We start from the raw sequence: 19,967 nt of genomic DNA, 5'->3' as shown, positions 1-19,967 counted from the left end.
GCCAAAGAATTCCTCCATGAATTTCTCCAGAGGTTCCTTCAGATATTATTTCAGGGATTCCTTTAAAAAAGCATCTTTTGAGGATTTCCTCCATAGAATCTACCAGAAATGCTTGGAAGGATTCTTCTAGTGATTTCTGCAGGTAGTCCTCCAGAAATTCCCCTGGGGATTCTTACAGGAATTCTTTGAGAAATTCCTCCATAAGTTCAATCTGAAATGCCACTGGGATTCTTAAAAAAAAATCGCCCAGAAATTTTATTTAAAAAAAATTAGAGATTCCTCAAGGTATCCCTCCAAAAATTCTTTATTAATTGAGAAACGCGATTTTTTCTGTGGAAATACTTCAAGGATTCCAATAGTAATTTCTCAAAGACTCTTCTAAGAGTTACTCCAGGGTTTTTTTCCAAAAGTCATTTTAATAGAAATGCATCTAGAAATTTTTCACAAATTTTTTTCCCGTATTTATTTGTTTTAACTCAAATCCGCTTTGAGTTGACTTGTTCTCGAGTTCTTCCAGAAGTATCTTCAGGAATTTATCCAGAGATTATTTGTGGATTTTTTTTTTTCAATAATAAATCTAGGAATTCCTGGGTATTTCTCCACAAATTCATCAAGAAAAATCTGAATGAATTTTTCTTCCTCCTTGAGTTTCTCCAGAAGATCCTGAAGAATTTTCATCGGGGATTTTTTTAAATTACTGAAGGAATCATCCAGGGATTCTTCCAGAGTGTCTCCCAGGAATGCTTCATTTTTACCTAGGATCTCCATTCTGCATTTTCTACATGGATTTAAAAAAAATCGAAGATCCTCCAGGAATTCCTCCACAGATTCTCTCAAGAATACCTTCATAAAAACATGTTTTTGAGAATTTCTTCAAGAATTTTTTGGAAGTTTATGCAGAGTTTCCTTCAGAAATTCTGTCAAAGTTTCTATTGCAAAAACCTTGAAAAATTAATAACACTTTTTTATAAAAGGTTTTTGTTTGAAGTGAAAAATAAAAAAACTGTTTTTTTAAATTACCACAAAAGAGCACCATTTTCTGAGCCACTATATTTTTTTTCAGATTTTTTGAACTTTCATTTGGTTATTAAAATCAATTTTCAAGATCTCTTGATATTACCTTTTGAAAGCTGGGCAACTGCTTGACAGCACGCATCATGAAAAATGCACGCTTGTGGTATACAGCGTGAACGCGGTGTCGCTGCAGGTAGTCACAGCCGCGACTGCTCGAAGGTTAACTGGTCGCAGTGACTTAGATACCCGACACGGATTTGAGAAAAAAAAAAGCGTTTCATATGTCTTTCAGGGACTCTTTAACCCTTCAGGACACGCGCTGTTGTAAAAAGTACAACACTACTAAAAAAAACTCACTCGTCGTATACAACGCGAGCGCGGTGCAGTTTCGATTGCTTGATGGCGCGCGTCCTGAAAGATTAAGGAACTCTTCTTGCGATTTCTACATTAACTCCACCTGTCTTCAGGATTTATATAATAAAATTCCTGAGGGGTGGCTTCGGAAGTTTTTACAAGAACAACTCGCCATGTTTTGTCAGAAACTACTGCAAGAATTACTCCAAAGATTCCTGTAGGAATTTCTCCAGCGGTTCCTACAAGAATTCCTTCAGAGATTCTTATAAAAATTCCAAAGATTTCCTTCTTGTATCCTTCCATGTATTTTCCAAGAAATTCTTCCTTCAAATATTTTTTTACAAATTCGTTCTTGAAATTTTTCAAGGGTCTTTTCTCTGGGATTTCTCTACAGAATCTACTAGGAAACACTCCTGGGATTCCTCCTAAACTTATTTCAGGTATGTATTATCCAAAAGTTATTATTATTATTTCTCCAGGATTACTTGGATCGAATCTGCATTTTCTGGAATTCGAAAGTAATTTCTATTTCTATCCCAATGACTGTTCCTATAAATGCAGCATGTGCACCGCCCATTAGGCAAACTCTTATCACCAGTCTAGTCTAATTGAATACACGACTTTTATTTTTAGCACCATTCAAGAATTGGAAAAGTTTGCAGCATACACCATTAAAATTATGCAAACAGTTTAACCACCTTCAACTACTCTGAGAGACGAAGCTGCGAGCGGCGGCGTTCGACGGTAATAACGTGCACTTGCTCATACGCCACGCCGCCGTTGGAAGTAATCGTTCCCGCCTCAAATTAGAACCAAAAATAAGATGTACCGGAAACTTTGCCAGGTAAAACAATTTCAAAATTGAAATAAAAATGCAAATTCACCTTATTCCCCGGCATCATTATCGTTAAGCCCATCACCGTGGGCGACTTGAGCTTTCTGTACAGCAGCAAAAGCAGCAGCAGCAGCAGCAAGCAAGATAGCCAACCCCCTGCTGCTACTGCTGTCTCAACGGAAACTCCTCATCAGGCCACTTTCTACCAGAAAGTGGAAGCAAAAATTTTGCTGCCAGTCCGTCTCTTCAACTGAAGAAAATTGAATGCCGTCAGCGTGAAGACCAAATATAGAAAGTTTGGTAGTTACGAAGTTAAACATTACTCAGCGGCTGGCGAGAGACCAGATTCCCGCTTCCGGGAAGGGTCGTTCCCGGGAAAGTGCAATGATTGAGAATTTCCCGACTCGACATGGTGAGGGAAGATAATTTAAATTTGGTACGGTAGATGACTCCCAACTTGGCCTTGGGGACGTCCATTGCCATTGCGTTAGTGAATTTCGATGGAAATCCTTCAGTGACTTTTTTTCTGTGCTTAATTTATATCAGCACTCGCACTGCCACGTTTTGAATCCCGTAGTGTTCAAGATGAATATCAAATGTACAAAATATTGTTTGCGTGAATTTTGTATTTTTGAGAACCCAAAAACTCGGAGCAAGTACGGTTTAGGACTGTTTGGACACTTGCTGCAATAACTCAGTCAATTTTGGACCAATTGATTTGAATCCGGTGCATGATCCGGTGTTTGCTACTTTCAGTAAAAATGAAATGGCAAACTCACGTGTCATGCCTCGAGCATGTGTGCTTGTCAATAACGCAATCGTTGCTACACTCATCTCTGAACTAACTACTAGAGATGTATGTGCTATCACAATCGATGTAGGTATCTGTTGGAAACCTCAACAGGAAATACGTAATTCCGCTAATTGGTGGTAGTGATGCTAATGCTTACCATATAATCTGGGCAGCTCAGACATCAATTTGAGAGACTCCAGTTTAATGGAATACTTAAATAGTACAGATCTTAGATTTTCTTAACATAGGCAACCGCCCAACCTTCATGGTATCTGCTAGAGAGGAAGTGTTAGACATAACGCTTTGCTCTAGCAGAAATAGTCACGAGCTGACCAATTGGCATGTGACGGATGAAGAATCTTTATCTGACCATCGCTACATCTTGTTTGAACATGTGAATGTTACTTCGCAAACTTTGCGTTTCAGGAACCCCCGCTCAACCAACTGGGATCTCTTTACCGATTTGCTAGCAGCCAAATTTCATGGATACTCACCATCCATGAACACTCCAAGTGATTTAGATAATGCCGTTGATACTACAACGGCCTTTTGAAGAAGCTTGCCCTCTGCGGTATGTGAAGACCACAAGAGGAACCCCTTGGTGAAACTCTAATCTGGTGAAGCTCAGGAAACAATGTAGAAAGAGTTGGAACAGACGACCCGACTAGATGGACATTACAAAATTATAACAAGCTGTGTTATTTTGTTACAATAAATTTTTATAACAAGGGTTGTTATAAAACATGTACCGTTAGTAGTTAACCTTCCGTAACTCGCGCGGTTGGCTACCTGTGTCAGCACCACACTAAAGCGGAGTACAAAAAGCGAGCTTTTTTCAACGTGTTGTACAAAATACAACAGCGCGATTACTCGAGGGTTAAAATAACAAAAATTATAACAAAGTTCCCACAAGAAAAGATTAAAAATATAATAACTTTTGTTCTGATCATAACAAAAATAGTACAACACTTGTTCCATGAAATATGAAAGAATTTAACAAAATTATAACAAACTGTGTTATAATTTTTTGGCAACCTTTTAGGGTAAAAACTAAATTTTTATACTCATTTTTGGGTAAATATTTTTAAGTGTGTTGTTCTATTTTTAGAAAAAGTAGATAACATAAAAAAATAGTTTCCAGTACGTTATAAAATTTTCGGATCCGTACGGGATTTGAACCAAGACACCTACCATTGGTAGCAATCTGATGCCTTTGCCAATGAGGCCATCACAACACTTGAAGAGGGCGGTGATAGAAGCTTTACTAGTTCTACGTATTTCCAGTTTCCTTATTCAAATCCTTGTTTGTCAGACGCACACGAGCGGGGTAGCATGACGTCACATTGAGCTCGTTGACGTATAATAGACTTGATTTGTCGTTAGTGATTTTGTTTTAATCTATCATAATTATATCACATGCAGATATGGTAACAGCTGTAGATATAATTTAGTTATACTCCACATTTTTTTTTTATTTTAAGCAATGAAATGGAATCTATCACATAAGGGATCATCCATTAACTTTATCAACACTTTTATAGGAGACAGGAAGGGTTGAAAATTTCCAATTTTATCGTGACGTAGGGGTATTAGGGGCATAATGGACACCCTAAGCGAATGAGTATGTTAGGCCTGTATAACAGACAAAAACTTAACATATTATCAGCTAACCTACAACTTTAACTTGTTTCCTACGTATTTCAATCATTTACAGCTGGTAAAATTTCATTATTGTGAAGAAATAATGAATTGAAAACCGTGTGTTTTTTGGGGCTGGCAGCAAAGGCACGGGGCGAAATGGACACCCATCGGGGCATAATGGACACCCCTGCACATTTTATGCTGTATCTTTGAGAATATCGACCAGTTAAGTAATTTGCCTACGAAGATCAATACCACAGATATAATACTCCATCTTAGACAAGTTTACATAACTTCAAAGTTAATTAAATAAATTTTAGGCTAAAATAATCGGATTGTATTTTTTCAAACTCTCTAAAACGCCTAACAGTATGCAATGCGCGTACATCTATTCATAATTGCCAGTGTTCATTTCGCCCCGAATAGACTACAACATTGAAATTGCTATTTTCAGTGTGTTCTGATCAAAAATATAATACTTCATCCATAGCTAAATCTACGTATACATGTAGATAAGCTAACAATTCATTTGTTTGTATGGTGGACACACTCAATCTCTCGTGATACCTTATTTGCAGCTGCTTCGAAATTATAAGAAATCCACCATATGAAAAACATCCTTCAATTTCAATGATATTTTGGTTATTTTAAAGGAATTCAAATGGTGCTTTTGAAATATAGAACAATGGCATGTAGCTTTACACTTATGCATTGAAAGTTTATCATAAAAGTCAACGGTTTCGGCAAAAACAGGGGTGTCCATTTCGCCCTGGGTGTCCATTATGCCCCTAATCCCCCTACTTAAAAGAGGCTCCCTAAGGTCGAAGCAAAATACGTAGAATAAATAAATTCCATGTTATAATTATGGGGGCATCCATTTAGTACGTCACGCGAAATTTGGGAATTTTCGACCCCCCCTCCCCCCTTCGTACGGGATTTTCGTATACCTAATGCATTGCTTGTCACACTTTCCTGGACCCCCCCTCCCCCCTCTGAGCGTGACGTACTTAATGGATGCCCCCTATTTAGTTCCACTTTTGTTTTCTCCATGTTCAATAACATTCGCTACTTGGTATACTTTTTGGCGAAATTAGAACAGCAATACTGTTTTGGTATTTATTGTAATCTAATGTTTTCGCGTGTAAAGATACGCCATTTGTGTAAAATTCTACTCAAAAGTATTGGAAGGCATACAAAACGTAGATCCATGTAACTGAAACATTGTTCCTCCGGTCGCAAATTGCAGTACATGCAATATCCGTCGTTTTAGATAGGATGACTTTGGGTATTATCGACAGGATTGTTCTATTCGTCTTGCGGGTTGTTTTATCGGCCAAATTGCCTGAAACATTCCGGTCAACCAGTGAGAGATTTTCGATATCGATGGATATCGATTTATATTGAATCGATGGCGAACACTATCGTCAAATGAAGCTTTACACTGAACGAACAATGGCTTGCGATGAAAGTTACTATTCTGAGGGTCAATTTAAATACACAACGCCACTAAATTTGTGCAGACTAAGGTTTCGTTTCAATTCAACAGAATTATGTTTTCAATTTTACCATGGGCTCTATTTTCAATTAAAAAAGTTTCCGTTGGCAACCGGATTCGAACTAAGAACCTTGACATCACCCAGGCTCGCACGCTACCCCTCGGTTATCGAACCGGTTGATGTGAGAAGAAACAAAACACACACAAGAAGCATTGATGGGTCAATGATCATGTTTTGCCATGGTAAATTTAAAAGCATTTTTGTGCTTGTCATTACTGTAAGCCCGCCTTTCAGTGTATAAAGGAAATCCGAATCTGGTTAATAAGGATGTTCACGCAAAAATGACGCTTGTTTAAAACAATAAAACGCATGATTGATTTACAAACTGAGAATTCACTTATTCCAAAGTTGTATTTCTTTGTTCTTCCTTAGAGTTTATCGAGAAAAACAACCCATTATCATCATTTCACGTTAGAAACTTCAATTGTTTCTACAAAATGAAGTTCACAATCTTCCTATAACTTTCGAACTGTTCGTCCAATCAAGTGAGTGATTGTTTTTGGGATATACAAATGTGTTGGAAATAACAATGTTGTTGATGGAGCATCGAATAACTTATGAAAATAGCGCATCTTCTTACATATTAAGAGACTCATGAAGTTAAATTCCGAATATCTCGGAAACGGTTACTTTCAGAAAGGTTATTACAGTAGACGTTCGGTCAGTGCAAGCGGTTTAACTGCAACCACCTCGAAATGTCAAAATGGTGCGCCAAGTTAGTCCAAATGAACAGACGGATGAAGTTCACGTTCATTTAACGTCAGTTGATGGTTTGTTGATACTGTCAGGCGTTCCAGTTATCGGATTTTTGTTCGCTAAGTGAAACGTAAACATGTTATCGAACGTCTACTGTATCTTTGATATCCTACTAAAATTTGAAAACGGTCTGATAAAAAGTTCCAAACATTTTTTCACGTTGTTTACCCGACCACCTATCGCGTAAGAATACAAAACTAAGGTAAACAGAGAAGAAAGAAAAGCTAATGATCTGATGAAGAGGAAGGTTGTCATTGTTTACTTGTTTTGTTTCATACCAGACAAGACTTACCAATTGTGCCACAAAACTAACCCAACATCATCTAGATTCTAGAAAATACTGCGTCAACAGGTTCTTCGCCAGAAGAAAGTGTGTTCTTTAAAACGCTACAAAGCACTGCTGGTTTGGGAAGAATTTGCAGATTATAACTAAATGATAACTCTGTTGCAGTTTTTTTTAAACAAATATGACGCCGTCTCCAAATTACGCGTCGCTCAAGGAAGAGGGAAAAGTACAACCGAACGTTTTGGTCCATACAAAAAATTTAGGACTTTCATACAAAAAAGCAAGCGTAACGGCCCCCCTCTTCCGGTGTTGTTAAAACATGACGATTTTGACGGTGTTGTTAAAACATGACGTTTAGCTCTAAGTTTTGTTTTATGGCTTTTGACTCGAGTGATCAATATAACAAAAATGATCACACTATTTCGCGTCAATATAAAAAACCTAACACATTTTGAAATTATTTTGTTACAGAAAATGTAGCAAATACTGCAATAAATGTGTTACGATATTTTGTTATAGGCCATTATTTTGATATGCATTATGTTACAAATGCTGTTATATATCTGTTTGAATAAATGATACAAGTTTTGTTATAGTTTTGTTTTTAAAATAATAACAAATTTTGTTACAATTTTGTTATGGCTATTCACATATACGAATCCTTCCAACAAAATAATATCAAATTGTGTTATTTCCAACAACGGTTGTAATAATTTTGTTATAATCTTGTTAGGAACTTCTGGTCGGGGACGTTCGGCTGGATCGGAGGCTTTCAGGTCGGCTCGCAAGGCCTGCCAGAAAGCTCGTCGGTCTGCTGAACGATTCGGCTGGATAAACCTTTGTAAAAATGTGTCCAGTCTGAGTGAAGGCAGTCGGTTGAACAAAATCCTAGCAAAATCTAAGGATTTTCAAGTGAACGAACTTCGTTTGCCTAATGGTGACAAATCATCCTCTAATGAGGATGTTTTGGAATGTTTATTTAGTACACACTTCCCCGGATGTTTTTTTTGTAATAAGGGGCCGTTCATAAACCACGTAGACTTTTTGGGGGGAGGGGGGTCTGGCCAAAGTCTACGCTCCATACAAATTTCAAAATTTTTGTATGGACGAAAGTCTACGAGGGGGGAAGGGGGGTCTGAGATGGCCAAATTTTGGTCTACGTGGTTTATGAACAGCCCCTAACGTGTATTTTAACTTAAATGTTAATTCTACACGTATTCCTCGGATGTGTGGATATTACATCTTCGGATGAACCTGATGCCTTTTCTTGTAGTTATGATTCTTTAGCTTCAGCTCAGAGTATCATAACTTGAGAATCGATTGAATGGGCACTTAATAGCTTTGCTCCTTTCAAATCACCTAGGGCAAGTGGGATTTATCCTATTTTGCTTCAGAAGGGATTTGATTATTTCAAATCCTGGCGGGATATTACTGTGAAGTTTATTCCGAAAGTGGGTCGTGCGTCGTATGAAGAAGCAAAGAGCTTCAGACCTATCAGTTTGACATCTTTTCTTCTGAAATGCTTAGAACGCATTGTCGATCATCACATTCGTGATGTTCATCTGGCCAATGTGCCTCTTCATGTGAACCAACATGCTTACCAATCTGGCAAGTCCACTGTGACTCTTTTACACAAGGTTGTTTACGATATCGAGAAGGCATTCGCTCAAAAGTAATCCTGCTTGGGTGTTTTCTTAGATATCGAGGATGCCTTTGACAACGTGCCTTTCGATGCCATATTGGAAGCCGCACGGGGTCATGGTATATCTCCAATGATTTCCAATTGGATTCACCAAATGCTCAAAAACCGACATATCGTCGCGTCATTGCGTCAAGCGGCGATTAGGAAATTGAGTGTTAGTGGATGCCCCCAAGGGGGAGTCTTATCACCACTTTTGTGGAATCTCGTAGCAGATACGCTTTGAGGTAACTCAATATGTAATAGCGGTTTTCCTACTCTTGGCTTTGCCGACGACTACCTAACATTGTTAGTCGGTATGTGCATCAGCACCCTTTTCGACCTGATGCAAAACGCTCTTCAGGTAGTTGAGGGTTGGTGTCGCCAATATGGCCTTTCGGTTAATCCGAAACATCTATTATTCTTTTCACGGAAAAGCGAAACTGTAGAGTAGAGTGGGGCAAAAGTTCGAGTGGGGCAAGAGTTTCTATTGAAGTTTTTGTGCTCAATTCAAATTATTTCTTTCTGGTGTCAAGGTTGATCGAAGCCTTTTTGAAAAAGAGTCTTTCACTCCAAAAATTATGAAAATGGATCAATATTGCGAAAAGTTATGACAAAATGTTGGTTTTAGATCAAAAAATTGTAATACACGATGGTCCTTCCAACACATGGATTGGAATTGTAATAAAATCGAATTCGATATTTTATTTTGGGGCGTAACTAGGTATATTTTGAAGATGCTTTACCATGTATAACTTTTTGCAAAAAAGATTTGGAAATCATATTTTACACATATTGGGGCAAAAGTTCGAATTTTGGGGTAAGAGTTCGAGTCATGTGGCCTGGCAACTTTAAGTAAAAACCTAAAATTCTGCTAAATATACATAGGGTATCGCGCCACTTGGGCGGTGGCTTCTATATTCGTCTGTTTTCCACTATAACTCAGTCAATTTTAAACCATTTGACTTGAAATATTGTACACGGGTAGATACTATACCTATCTCACCACATTCCAAAAGTTGTGTCAATTGATTCAAATTTGACTGAGTTATAGTGGAAAACAGACGAATAAAGAAGTCACCGCCCAAGTGGCGCGATTCCCTATGTATTATCTCTAAAAACGATGGAATTAGTGAGAAAATTCGATCAAAGTTGAAAAAAATGTTGTTTTATCTGAATTTGGTGGACAATTACTAATTTTTGGTGTAGTACATTTAACCCTGATTTGGGTAAAATCCAGTTCGAACTTTGAAGTGTATTCCAGTTCCAACATCAAATATTAATTGGTTTTAGGTATTCCTATTACCAAAGTGTCTAAATAGTGTGCTACGGTTAGCGAAATTCCACAAACACTAGATTCGAACTTTTGCCCCAGTGGTGGGTACAAAAAGTTTTGTTACTCATAATTGAAAAGACATTTGGCTTAGCTTTGTTCAGCAAAACTTTAGCCCATGGATGGTAGAATCACCACACGATATTCATTTATTTTTATCAAAAAAAATGAGTTTTCAACTATGGTCGCACTTTTGCCTCACCTTACTCTAATGGTGTTCGACCTTTACGTCTCTTTGATTCTGAAATCAATGTTGCTGAACAGGTGAAATACGTTGGAGTTATTCTTGATTCCAAGCTTTCCTGGACACCTCATGTTGAGTTCAGAATCAAGAAAGCTTGTATGGCCTTTGGGCAATGCCGGCGAACCCTTTGTACAACTTGGGGACTTAAACCCAAGTATATGAAATGGATTTACACAACTGTTGTTCGTCCAATATTGGCCTATGGATGTCTTGTGTGGTGGCAAAAGGGAGAAATGAGAACGGTCCAATCAAAATTAAGCAATCTCCAAAGGATGTGCTTAATGGCGAAGTCTGGGGCGTTCTCTTCAACTCCCACGGCAGCGCTCGAAGTTCTCTTTGACGTTGCTCCACTATTCAAGTATTGAATAGTTTGGAGTAACTCCATACATTTTGTTTGAGATGACAAATTAGTAAAAAAGTTTAAATCACACTTGAAAGTAGGTTTTGTCACTTACACCCCTTTGCTTCTAACCCGCTCATATTGGAAATTTTGATTAATGGCTCAAAGTTTCAAAATTGCAGCCCAATGGGACATCCATTTTGAAACTTGATGAATATAGGTGAATATATTGTTCGGGAGATGAAAACAAACTTTTGATCGGGTGTGCATGCCTAGAAAACGAAACCGACTAAAAGCTCTCATAACTAATTTTCTATGAAAACCCACTTGATTATTACTACACCATGGAACGTACCTGGCAGTTTTCCGTAGTTTCTTCCAAGAGTAAGTTTGACAAATATTGGCCATTGCCGACGGAGGATGATTTATAATTGATGATAAGCAAATATACGAAGACGATTCCGGTTGGTGGCTACCAGAAGGTGCAGAACTCTCCGAAGGGGGGTACTGCGCCGGGGGTGGTGAAGAGTTGTTTCTTCGATTGCCAAGGGCTGCCTGCTGCTGGGTGGTGGACGGAGCATCTACTACAGGGATAGGGTTGGCTATGCCGGCAGTTCTGCTGATGTTGCTGAAGAGAGTCTGTTTGAACACCGAGTTATCTTCCTCATCGGGCTGTGGCTGCTGTTTGCCTTTGTCCTGTTCCAGAACAAGCAGGGCCTGAAAGGACCAATGTATTGTGTATGCGTGAGTGAGTGATTAATAATTCACTCGTTTGGTTTCTGCACGTTTCGATTATTATTACTACAATATTTACATTATGGATCTGTTAAGATGTGGTGCTGCATAAATTTTGCTCCTGTTTGAGGGATTTGTAGAAGCATAAATATTTCATTTGGATGTGTTTCCATCGAGATGACCATTATTGAATATTCACACGTTCATTGCGTAATGGCTTAGAGCCTAATGGAACGAATTTATGATTATTTATTACCAGAACAGGTGGTCAGAATAAAGCAAATGAATTATTTTCCTGGCTGTAAGCTATCTTACGAGCAATCTAATGCAGTTCCTTCAACATACCTGATTTCATCTCAATAAATCAATCACATATCTAATCCTCACATCTTGTGCTGACTGCCATCAGTGTGTTAGTCAATTTCGTTGAAAGGTATTATCATGCTCTGAAATCCCTCTCCCATCAATCAAATTATAGCCCCCAATTGAGCAATTTCGTAGCCATTACCAAGCCTCCAGCGCTATACCTACAACATTGTTTTCCAAACGCTCGAACGTTGTCGCGTACTGGTCCGGTATGACGATCCTCGTAATGGCACGCGACTGTTCATCGCCGGCAGCCATTCGGTTGATTGCGGTTGACTGACGCCGCACAATTAACTGGTCGGGATTTTTGCTAGCGGAGAAAAACAAACGGAAAAGAAGGATATTGTTATCATAATTGTTCTCAGGAGTTAGAAGAAATCGAATGGATGACGGTTCGCGTAAAAGTTCTCCAGTTCAACATAAAACAACCCCCTATATCCAAGAATCCCAAGCGCCAAGCCTATTCACTAAAGTGGAGAGGTTTATTTTTCCAATTATCATTTGGTGTTTAGTGCCCTAGTTGCCTAGTTGGCATCGAACCATATTACCGCAACCGACGACTGAGCGAGCAATCTAAGCTGGTCCTTGATTGCCCCTAAGACGATACACAATCAGAAGAGTACCCTGCTGCAGTGCGTCTCAGTCATCAATGAATTCAAGCTTTCATCAGATAGCACTGCTCCCCAACGCATTCTAAGTAAGACAAACGCCACTCTTATTCTATATAAGACTAACAATGTCGACGGCGCCACTTTTTCCACAAGACGTTTCAGCATCAGCAGTGCAAAGGCGGACGACGGACGGTATTGGAATTCGTAATAAAGCATTGTCCAGTTAGAATCCGGACGCAAAGGATAATTTATTGTGACACTCTCAATGATCATAATCATATTTTTTTACAGCAGTCTGATCATAAACAAGTCCTCTATTGGTGGTGAAAATTTCATCGATTTTTTTTGCTACGAGTGAAAAGTTATTTGAGATTGAAAACAAGTGAAGGAAAAAAATCTTGCACAAACACACTGAAAATTAAGCGTGGTCAGGTACGACAGTCGCGAAAAACGTTAATGTCTCCAAAACCATCATGTGTGATGTGCTCAGATGTTGTTAACCATGCCATGAGGAAGTGTCCAAGGAAGATTGAAGCTTATAATCATGGATAAATCTGCTTGAAATTCCAATATTTGCCAGGAAATTCGATCTCTGGACATCTTTTTTCACATCACGATTTTGACACCAAATGTGTACAAAGATGATAACCTCAAGAATCGCGTGCTGCTTTTCAAAAATGCACATAAGGGATCTGTAGAGGTTTGAACTAATTTGGTGAGCTATCACGACAGCCTGAGATGTGTAGTGGTGTCATCGCTGTTGGATAGTGTTTATTAACGAAAAAACACTCAAATTTCGCTTCTTTGGAATTTCAGTGAATAGCCCTTAATTTCGCAAGAAGATAAATATTTGGCAAAGTTTCTTTGGAATTCTAATCAGACTGGTAGAGGGTCTCAGGGCACTACAGAGATGACCTGATTGTTAAACAAATACGCCGAAGAGGTTGATGTTAAAATTTACTACCATTGTGCAGATTTTTAAGGAAGTTATGACGGAAAAAAATAGAAAATGTATTAAAAATTAAATTAAATGATTTTAATGATATTTTTCCATGAAACTACAGTAAATTATCTTTGTTTTGAGGGCTTCACCTTTTCTGTTTGTTATTCCACCTCTGAGATATAAGTGATTATCTGCGTCCGGATTCTAACTGCACAATGCTTTATGACTCTCCCCCACTAAATAATTAACAGAAATTAAGCGGAAGATTGCTTTCGCTTTACTTAAAGGAAGTATCATCCTGTAGAAGACACAGTGGACTTCGTCGAAACGGATTACAGACTCATTGCATCTGGGAATGTCTTATTGCGGTAAAGAGCCTTGGACTAGCTGGGTACCTTTAACTAGTGAATTATAAGAACTTTAGGGTAATTTTCCAATTGTTGCTCGGCCAAAAATTCGCCAATTATTGCACACCCCGTAAGAATAACATGGAGTGTGCAACAATAAACGAGTTTTTAGCTGTGCAACAATTGGAAAATTATCCTACATCAGATTTGCTTGCTTAACGGTTCCTTACCCCCTTGAAACCGGATTTTTCCCAAGCGTTATTTTATAGTTTTTTTTTCTACATATTTCGGTAGTTATGGTGCTAAACAGTATAAAAAGGGTAGAATATGATGTAGAATATTTTTTATAGATACCCTAGGTCATCCAACCTGTTCTTGAGTTTAGATCCTAAAGTCTACGGGTGTAACGGTAACTACCCTGGGCTGAAAATCTCGTTAATAAAGATAATAATAATAAACGGTAACTACATTCATTATACAAAGCAACAATTTGTAATATATCAAAATACAGTATCAGATCTGTTGGCTGTTTGGGCTCGTTTGGAAGTCGACCATCAATGTTAACTTCTTTTCCCGATCAGTCTAGATAGCTGTGTAGTGTCGGTAGCGGTTGTCTCAATTGGCTAAGAATAACACTACGGAACGCCTGATCCAGTGGTAAGAGTCCACTAAACAGGTGACCCCTAATTCATGGTGTTATGCGGCTTTATGCTTACCGTGCCAAGGAATGAATGGTTAGGGGGGTCTAATAAAAACCTAACTACAAACGGAGCCTGTGGAGTACTAGGGCGTCCTCCACAGTATTTTGCCCTTACTGCGCTAACCGGAGCAATGGTGCAGTTGACCTTGTGTTTCTCCGAGATAATCTGCTATCCTTCTTAAGCCTCAACTGCGAGGCTCAATAAGGGTGGGATTATTAGTATGTTGTTTATTAGCTTTAATTATAACTTATATGGCTCTTCGCATTATGCGTTCTTCACAGTGTCCTCTGTGTATGTTCTTCTCGGACGTTCTCTAATCGATACCGAATTGGTTGTTATCGCTGCTCTTTTTTCATTTGTTGTGATTGTAAGAGTTTAATCGTGCCTAGTTTGGGTAATGGCTATGGTTATGACAGCTCAGATCAATCTTCAGCATGAAAGAACAGCTTTGGTTCAAGAACCTTACTTTCGTAGGGAGGATTTCTATGTAGATGTAATGTTTTAATTAACACCTATATGGTTCCGCATTTTGCGTTTGACCCGATGTTTGCTACTTTCAGTAAAATTGAAATGACAATCTTGCGTGTCATGCCTTGAGCCTCAAAATGTTTTGATAAAACTACTTGTTTGCAGCCTTGCTATTCCCGAATCTTGGTGGGATTATACTGTCAAGTTTATTCCGTAAGTGGATAATGTCTTCGTATGAAGATCAAACCTATCAATTTGACCTCTTTCTTCTGAAATGATTAGAACGCTTTGTCGAGCATCACACCCATGATGTTTTTCTAGCAAACATGCCAAAAACAATTTTGTTTGGGTGTTTTCTCGGATTTCCATGATACTTTTGAACACGCTTTCGATTCCATATTGGAAGCCGCATGCTCAAGTACCAACATTTCTTCTCGGCATTACGTCAAGCAGCGATTAGGAAATTGAGTGTTTGTGGATGCCCCCATGCGGGAGTCTTGGCATGAGTTTTGGAGTCTTGGCATGAGTTTTGAGGAATCTCGTAGCAGAAACGCAATTGAGATAACTCAATGTGGGTTTCCTACTTATGATTTTGTCCATCACAAGCCTCAACAGGCTGCTTCATTTGTATATCTTAGCTGAGAATCCGACTGTGGAACTTTGAATTATTTGATATGTATCCGCAGGTAAACCAACAATGTAGAAAAATATATTACGCCTTAAAACAATTGAATCTAACAACTAGGCATCTCGATATCCAAACTAAGATTAAACTTTTCAAAACGCTTATATTACCTCATTTTATTTTCTGTGATTTTATTTACAGTAATGCGTCCTTGGCTATAATGAACAGATTGAGATTAGCTCTGAATAGATGTGTACGTTATGTTTATAACCTCTCAAGATTTTCAAGAGTTACACATTTGCATAAAACATTACTTGGTTGTTCATTTTGGAGATTCTTTGAATATAGATTATGTCTAAACTTTTATAGGATAATAAGTTCTGAGACTCCAAGCTATTTATTCTCTAAAATAACTCGAATGCAATTACCGCGCACTATGAATTATAGTATTCCTCATCATAACTCTGTGTATTATGGCCAATCGTTTTTTGTGAGAAGCATTGTACATTGGAATGCGTTACCCATCAGTATTAAATTGTGTACTTCTCTTATTGGATTCAAGCGGAATCTTCTCTCCACATTCTGCAACATGAATTAGATAGTGTATAAACGGAACCTTCAGGAACAAGTTAAAGTAGTGTACCATTAAGAAATGAATTATGTAATATTCCATATGAAATCATTTTGTGGCAACAAAAAAAGACGAAGTCTTACGTCACAAGAATTATTATGAATAAATAAATAAATAAATAAATAAATAAATATGTAACTACCCAGTTTTTACGCAACTGCGTTTCCGAGTACTCGGTAAACACTTGACTAAGTGAAACTGACCTAAGAAGCCTGAATCTTCAGGATGTTCTGTTGTTCTGAATCCGTTGTGGCAAATAGACTTACTTTACGCTTTATGCGTTTTTGAACCCGATGTGGTACTCTTATGCGATTATGTCGACCCTATTCCCTTACCTTCCCTTAAAATATGTAGAATTACTCTATGTAGCGAGAAAGAATTGTGATACAAGTGTTAAATCAAAGGCATGACGAAGCCACATCTCGAATTTTCAAGAAGACAAATCTGAAAAGCCAAATAAGGGAAAGTCCATAAATTACGTCACGCTTTGAGGGGGGAGGGGGGTTCAGAAAAGTGTGACGACCTATACAAAAAATTTAGAGATCCCATACAAAAAGTGTGACATAGGGGGGAGGGAGGGTTGAAAATGGTCGATTTAGCTATTAGTCTTAGAAGAATATTAGCAAATATGGCTCTTTGTGTACCATTATTCAGTGTAGCAGGCTAGCATTGCTAGTGTAGATATAAAGTTGGGTACTCCATGGACGATTGGATGACCTTAATTAGCACAAAACTATCATGAAGAGACCCTTGCGAGGTAAGAGGTTAAGGGATCCTATTTGGTTGTGTAACGTTGTGTATCTAAAACAGTGGTCACCAAACTGCGGCCCGCGGGCCGCATGCGGCCCTCGAGAAAGTTTGGTGCGGCCCGAGAACTGATTTTGGAATATATAAAAAAGTGGCCCGCAGAAAGAATGAATAACTTTTGAAAAAGGATTTTTTCAATACTTTTTGACTTATAAGAAAATATAATCACCTTGCAGAGTTATTTTACTCTACAAGGATTTTCTGAATTAGTATCGTTATTTCTTCAATAACTCTGGAATTCACTACATTTTTGCCACGAAAAATTATTGATCCTTCAAATGTTTGGTGTGAATTTGTAAACAAGTTTACTAATTCGGAAAAAAAAACATGGACGTACGTTTAATTCGCAGACTTTTGCATGGGAACTCTAAGAGTGCTTTTAAACTACTACAATACTGTGGTAGTTTTACGCTCTTCTAAATAATCAATTATCTTCATACCAACCGGGAGCTCTCTTAAAAATATTGAAAGCGCCTATAATTCGGCAGCTCATTCTCAAGCAACACACATGTTATAATAGAGTTACAACAGCGCAAGTTTTGGTTGTATAGAAGTTTATTTTACGTAATTCTAACATTGTGTTGAAATAACGTAAAATAAACATCTATACAACCAAAACTTGCGCTGTCGTAACTTTTATATAACATATGTGTTACTTGGGTTATATCATTCTCAATGATAAATTGCTGCGTTCAATAATCAAAACATTTTTTTCCAATAATTGAAAATATATATTTTTTTCAATAGTTTTTCTTTATTTCAATAGTGTCGTGTTTATTTTTATACTGTTGCTTATTGATTGTTTCATCCCACATTTGACTATATTCGGCATTTCCCACAAAACATCAAAGGCTGAATTGCTAAATCAAAATATATATATTTTTTAAATTTAGCCTAAATTTGGTGTTCAAAACATCAAAATGAGGATAAATTAACAAAAAATTATCTTGAAATAAACAAAGGCAATATCCTTTTTTATTGCTGCTTGATCTTGTTAACATCATATACAGTACCTACTGACTAAATTTTGTGGCAAGAGAATCATTAAGAATTATCATTAATTAAAATTCAAGAATGAAAAAAAAAATAAAAAAATGTAGCGAGCGAATACTTTGAACAAAACCGTAATGTATAATCTTTTCGTTGAAATTAATCATACCGAAAATTCTCCTTCAGATAAATGGCCCATTTCAAGATCGATGATTTTTTTATATTTGTCCAAATTGAATTTTTAAATACTTTGCGGCCCGCAGTCTCACTGCAGAATTCAATTTTGGCCCGCATAGACACTAAGCTTGAGGACCACTGATCTAAAACTAAAATCACCTCATGTTACCGTGGTTGTCTTTATCAATTAAGCTCCATAACAGTAAGGATGGCCCATAATATTCCAAAAAATATATTACCACGCTTATAGTTCCTTGAACTTGATTGGTAGTTCATTTGAATATGCAACGTTTCTCGTTAGAGCAGATATGGCTACTGTTACGAGTGTAAACCTAATGTTCAGAACTCCATGGTAGTTTGACCTATCTGGAATATTACTTAAGTGTCTCTAAATGACATTTGAGATTTCAAAAGCTTCACGGATCCCAGCAGATTATGCAATGCCATTTTTATGGCGAAAACACATACAGCTATTCTTGCAGATTTGAAGGACTTCATTGAAGAACAGGTTGGACGACAGTTTAAGGTTCTGGATAATAGGTTTATAATAATATCACAGGTTTATAATAATATCAAGTAAACTTCAGATTGGTCCAGTATCCGCGATTGATTATGCAACGTTACTCAGTGTAACAGATATGGCTACCGTTACGAGTGTATACCTGAAGTTCTGAACTCCAAGTAGTTTGGCTCACCAGGAACATTCCTATAGTGTCTATGAATGACATTGTAGCTTTCAAGAGCTTCTGAACTTCTGAAGAATTTTCAGAAGAAGTTAAGGATTCCCAGAAAAGATTTCATACGGACTCCCATCAATTTTGAAAATAACTCACTAGGAACTCTTGCAGGATTTTGTGAAAGAACGCCAGCAGAATTCCTAGAAGGAACTTCTAAAGGGTTCCCACAAGCAATTTCTTAAGAATACCCACAAGGAAATTCTTGAGTATTTTCAGAAGAAACTTCTGTAGTATACCCAGGAATAACTCCTGCAAGGATCGGTATATTCGCCTCACTCCATTCATATTCACTCCTCTTTGCTGAAGCGAATCGAGAAAGATGCAGCAAACGGATTGTCGTGATCAAACACGCAACCCCATCACCAGTGGGAAGCGAAGCGCAAGTTGGTTGACATGGATATTCGTTGCCGATCGTCGCAGTTTGGATCGCAAGCGAATGAATGAATGGCGTATGGTGACGAATGCTGGTGAGCGATCGAAGCGGCTATTATCATAACTAGAAGAGAATTTCTGCATGTAATGCATACATTTTTAGTGTATTGTTGTTGAAATGCTAGATTAGCAAAGAAAATAATAAACATTTTTTGAAAACTTCAAAAATTCGTATGCGTAATATCATTCACGAATCGCATCACCGCTCGATCGCTTGCGATGCGAATGTGGACGAATGTTTAAATTTCAAGTGTGGCATCCCACCGTTCACCGGAGTTTGTTGTCGTCGCTGACAAGCAAACACACAAACTAAAGCGACAACCGTTCGCTGCTGACTGTATTCGAATGTGGAAGAAGATAAAAAGTGGAAATCAGGAACCCTGACTCCTGGAAAATTAATATAAGCTCCCAAATAGAAATTCTGGAGGGCTTGTAGAAGGAACTCCTGGAAGATTCGCAAAAGCAACTTAGTAGACATAATACAAAATCTCTAGGAAGTATTCAAAACCTATGTTTCAGCGCACAAAATCCTGCAGGAATCCTACATAGAACCTGTGAAGAAAGTTT

At 37.9% G+C, this 19,967-nt stretch overlaps 1 protein-coding gene across 5 annotated transcripts in view; it reads right to left on the bottom strand.

The window, feature by feature from the left end:
• Positions 1 to 19,967, bottom strand: part of LOC109410101 (uncharacterized) — a 203,524-nt gene that overhangs the window by 15,143 nt on the left and 168,414 nt on the right. For all 5 annotated transcript variants that reach the window (XM_062842259.1, XM_062842260.1, XM_062842263.1 and 2 more), the window contains exons 6-7: positions 12,097 to 12,241; positions 11,186 to 11,547 (exon numbers count right to left, since the gene is read on the bottom strand). In XM_062842259.1, coding sequence (XP_062698243.1) covers positions 11,186 to 11,547; positions 12,097 to 12,241 — 507 coding nt within the window. The remainder of the gene's footprint in view (positions 1 to 11,185; positions 11,548 to 12,096; positions 12,242 to 19,967) is intronic.

The sequence above is a fragment of the Aedes albopictus genome, chromosome 3 (assembly GCF_035046485.1).
Source record: "Aedes albopictus strain Foshan chromosome 3, AalbF5, whole genome shotgun sequence".
Classification (NCBI taxonomy): domain Eukaryota; kingdom Metazoa; phylum Arthropoda; class Insecta; order Diptera; family Culicidae; genus Aedes; species Aedes albopictus.
This window is presented reverse-complemented; position numbering and strand designations above follow the sequence as displayed.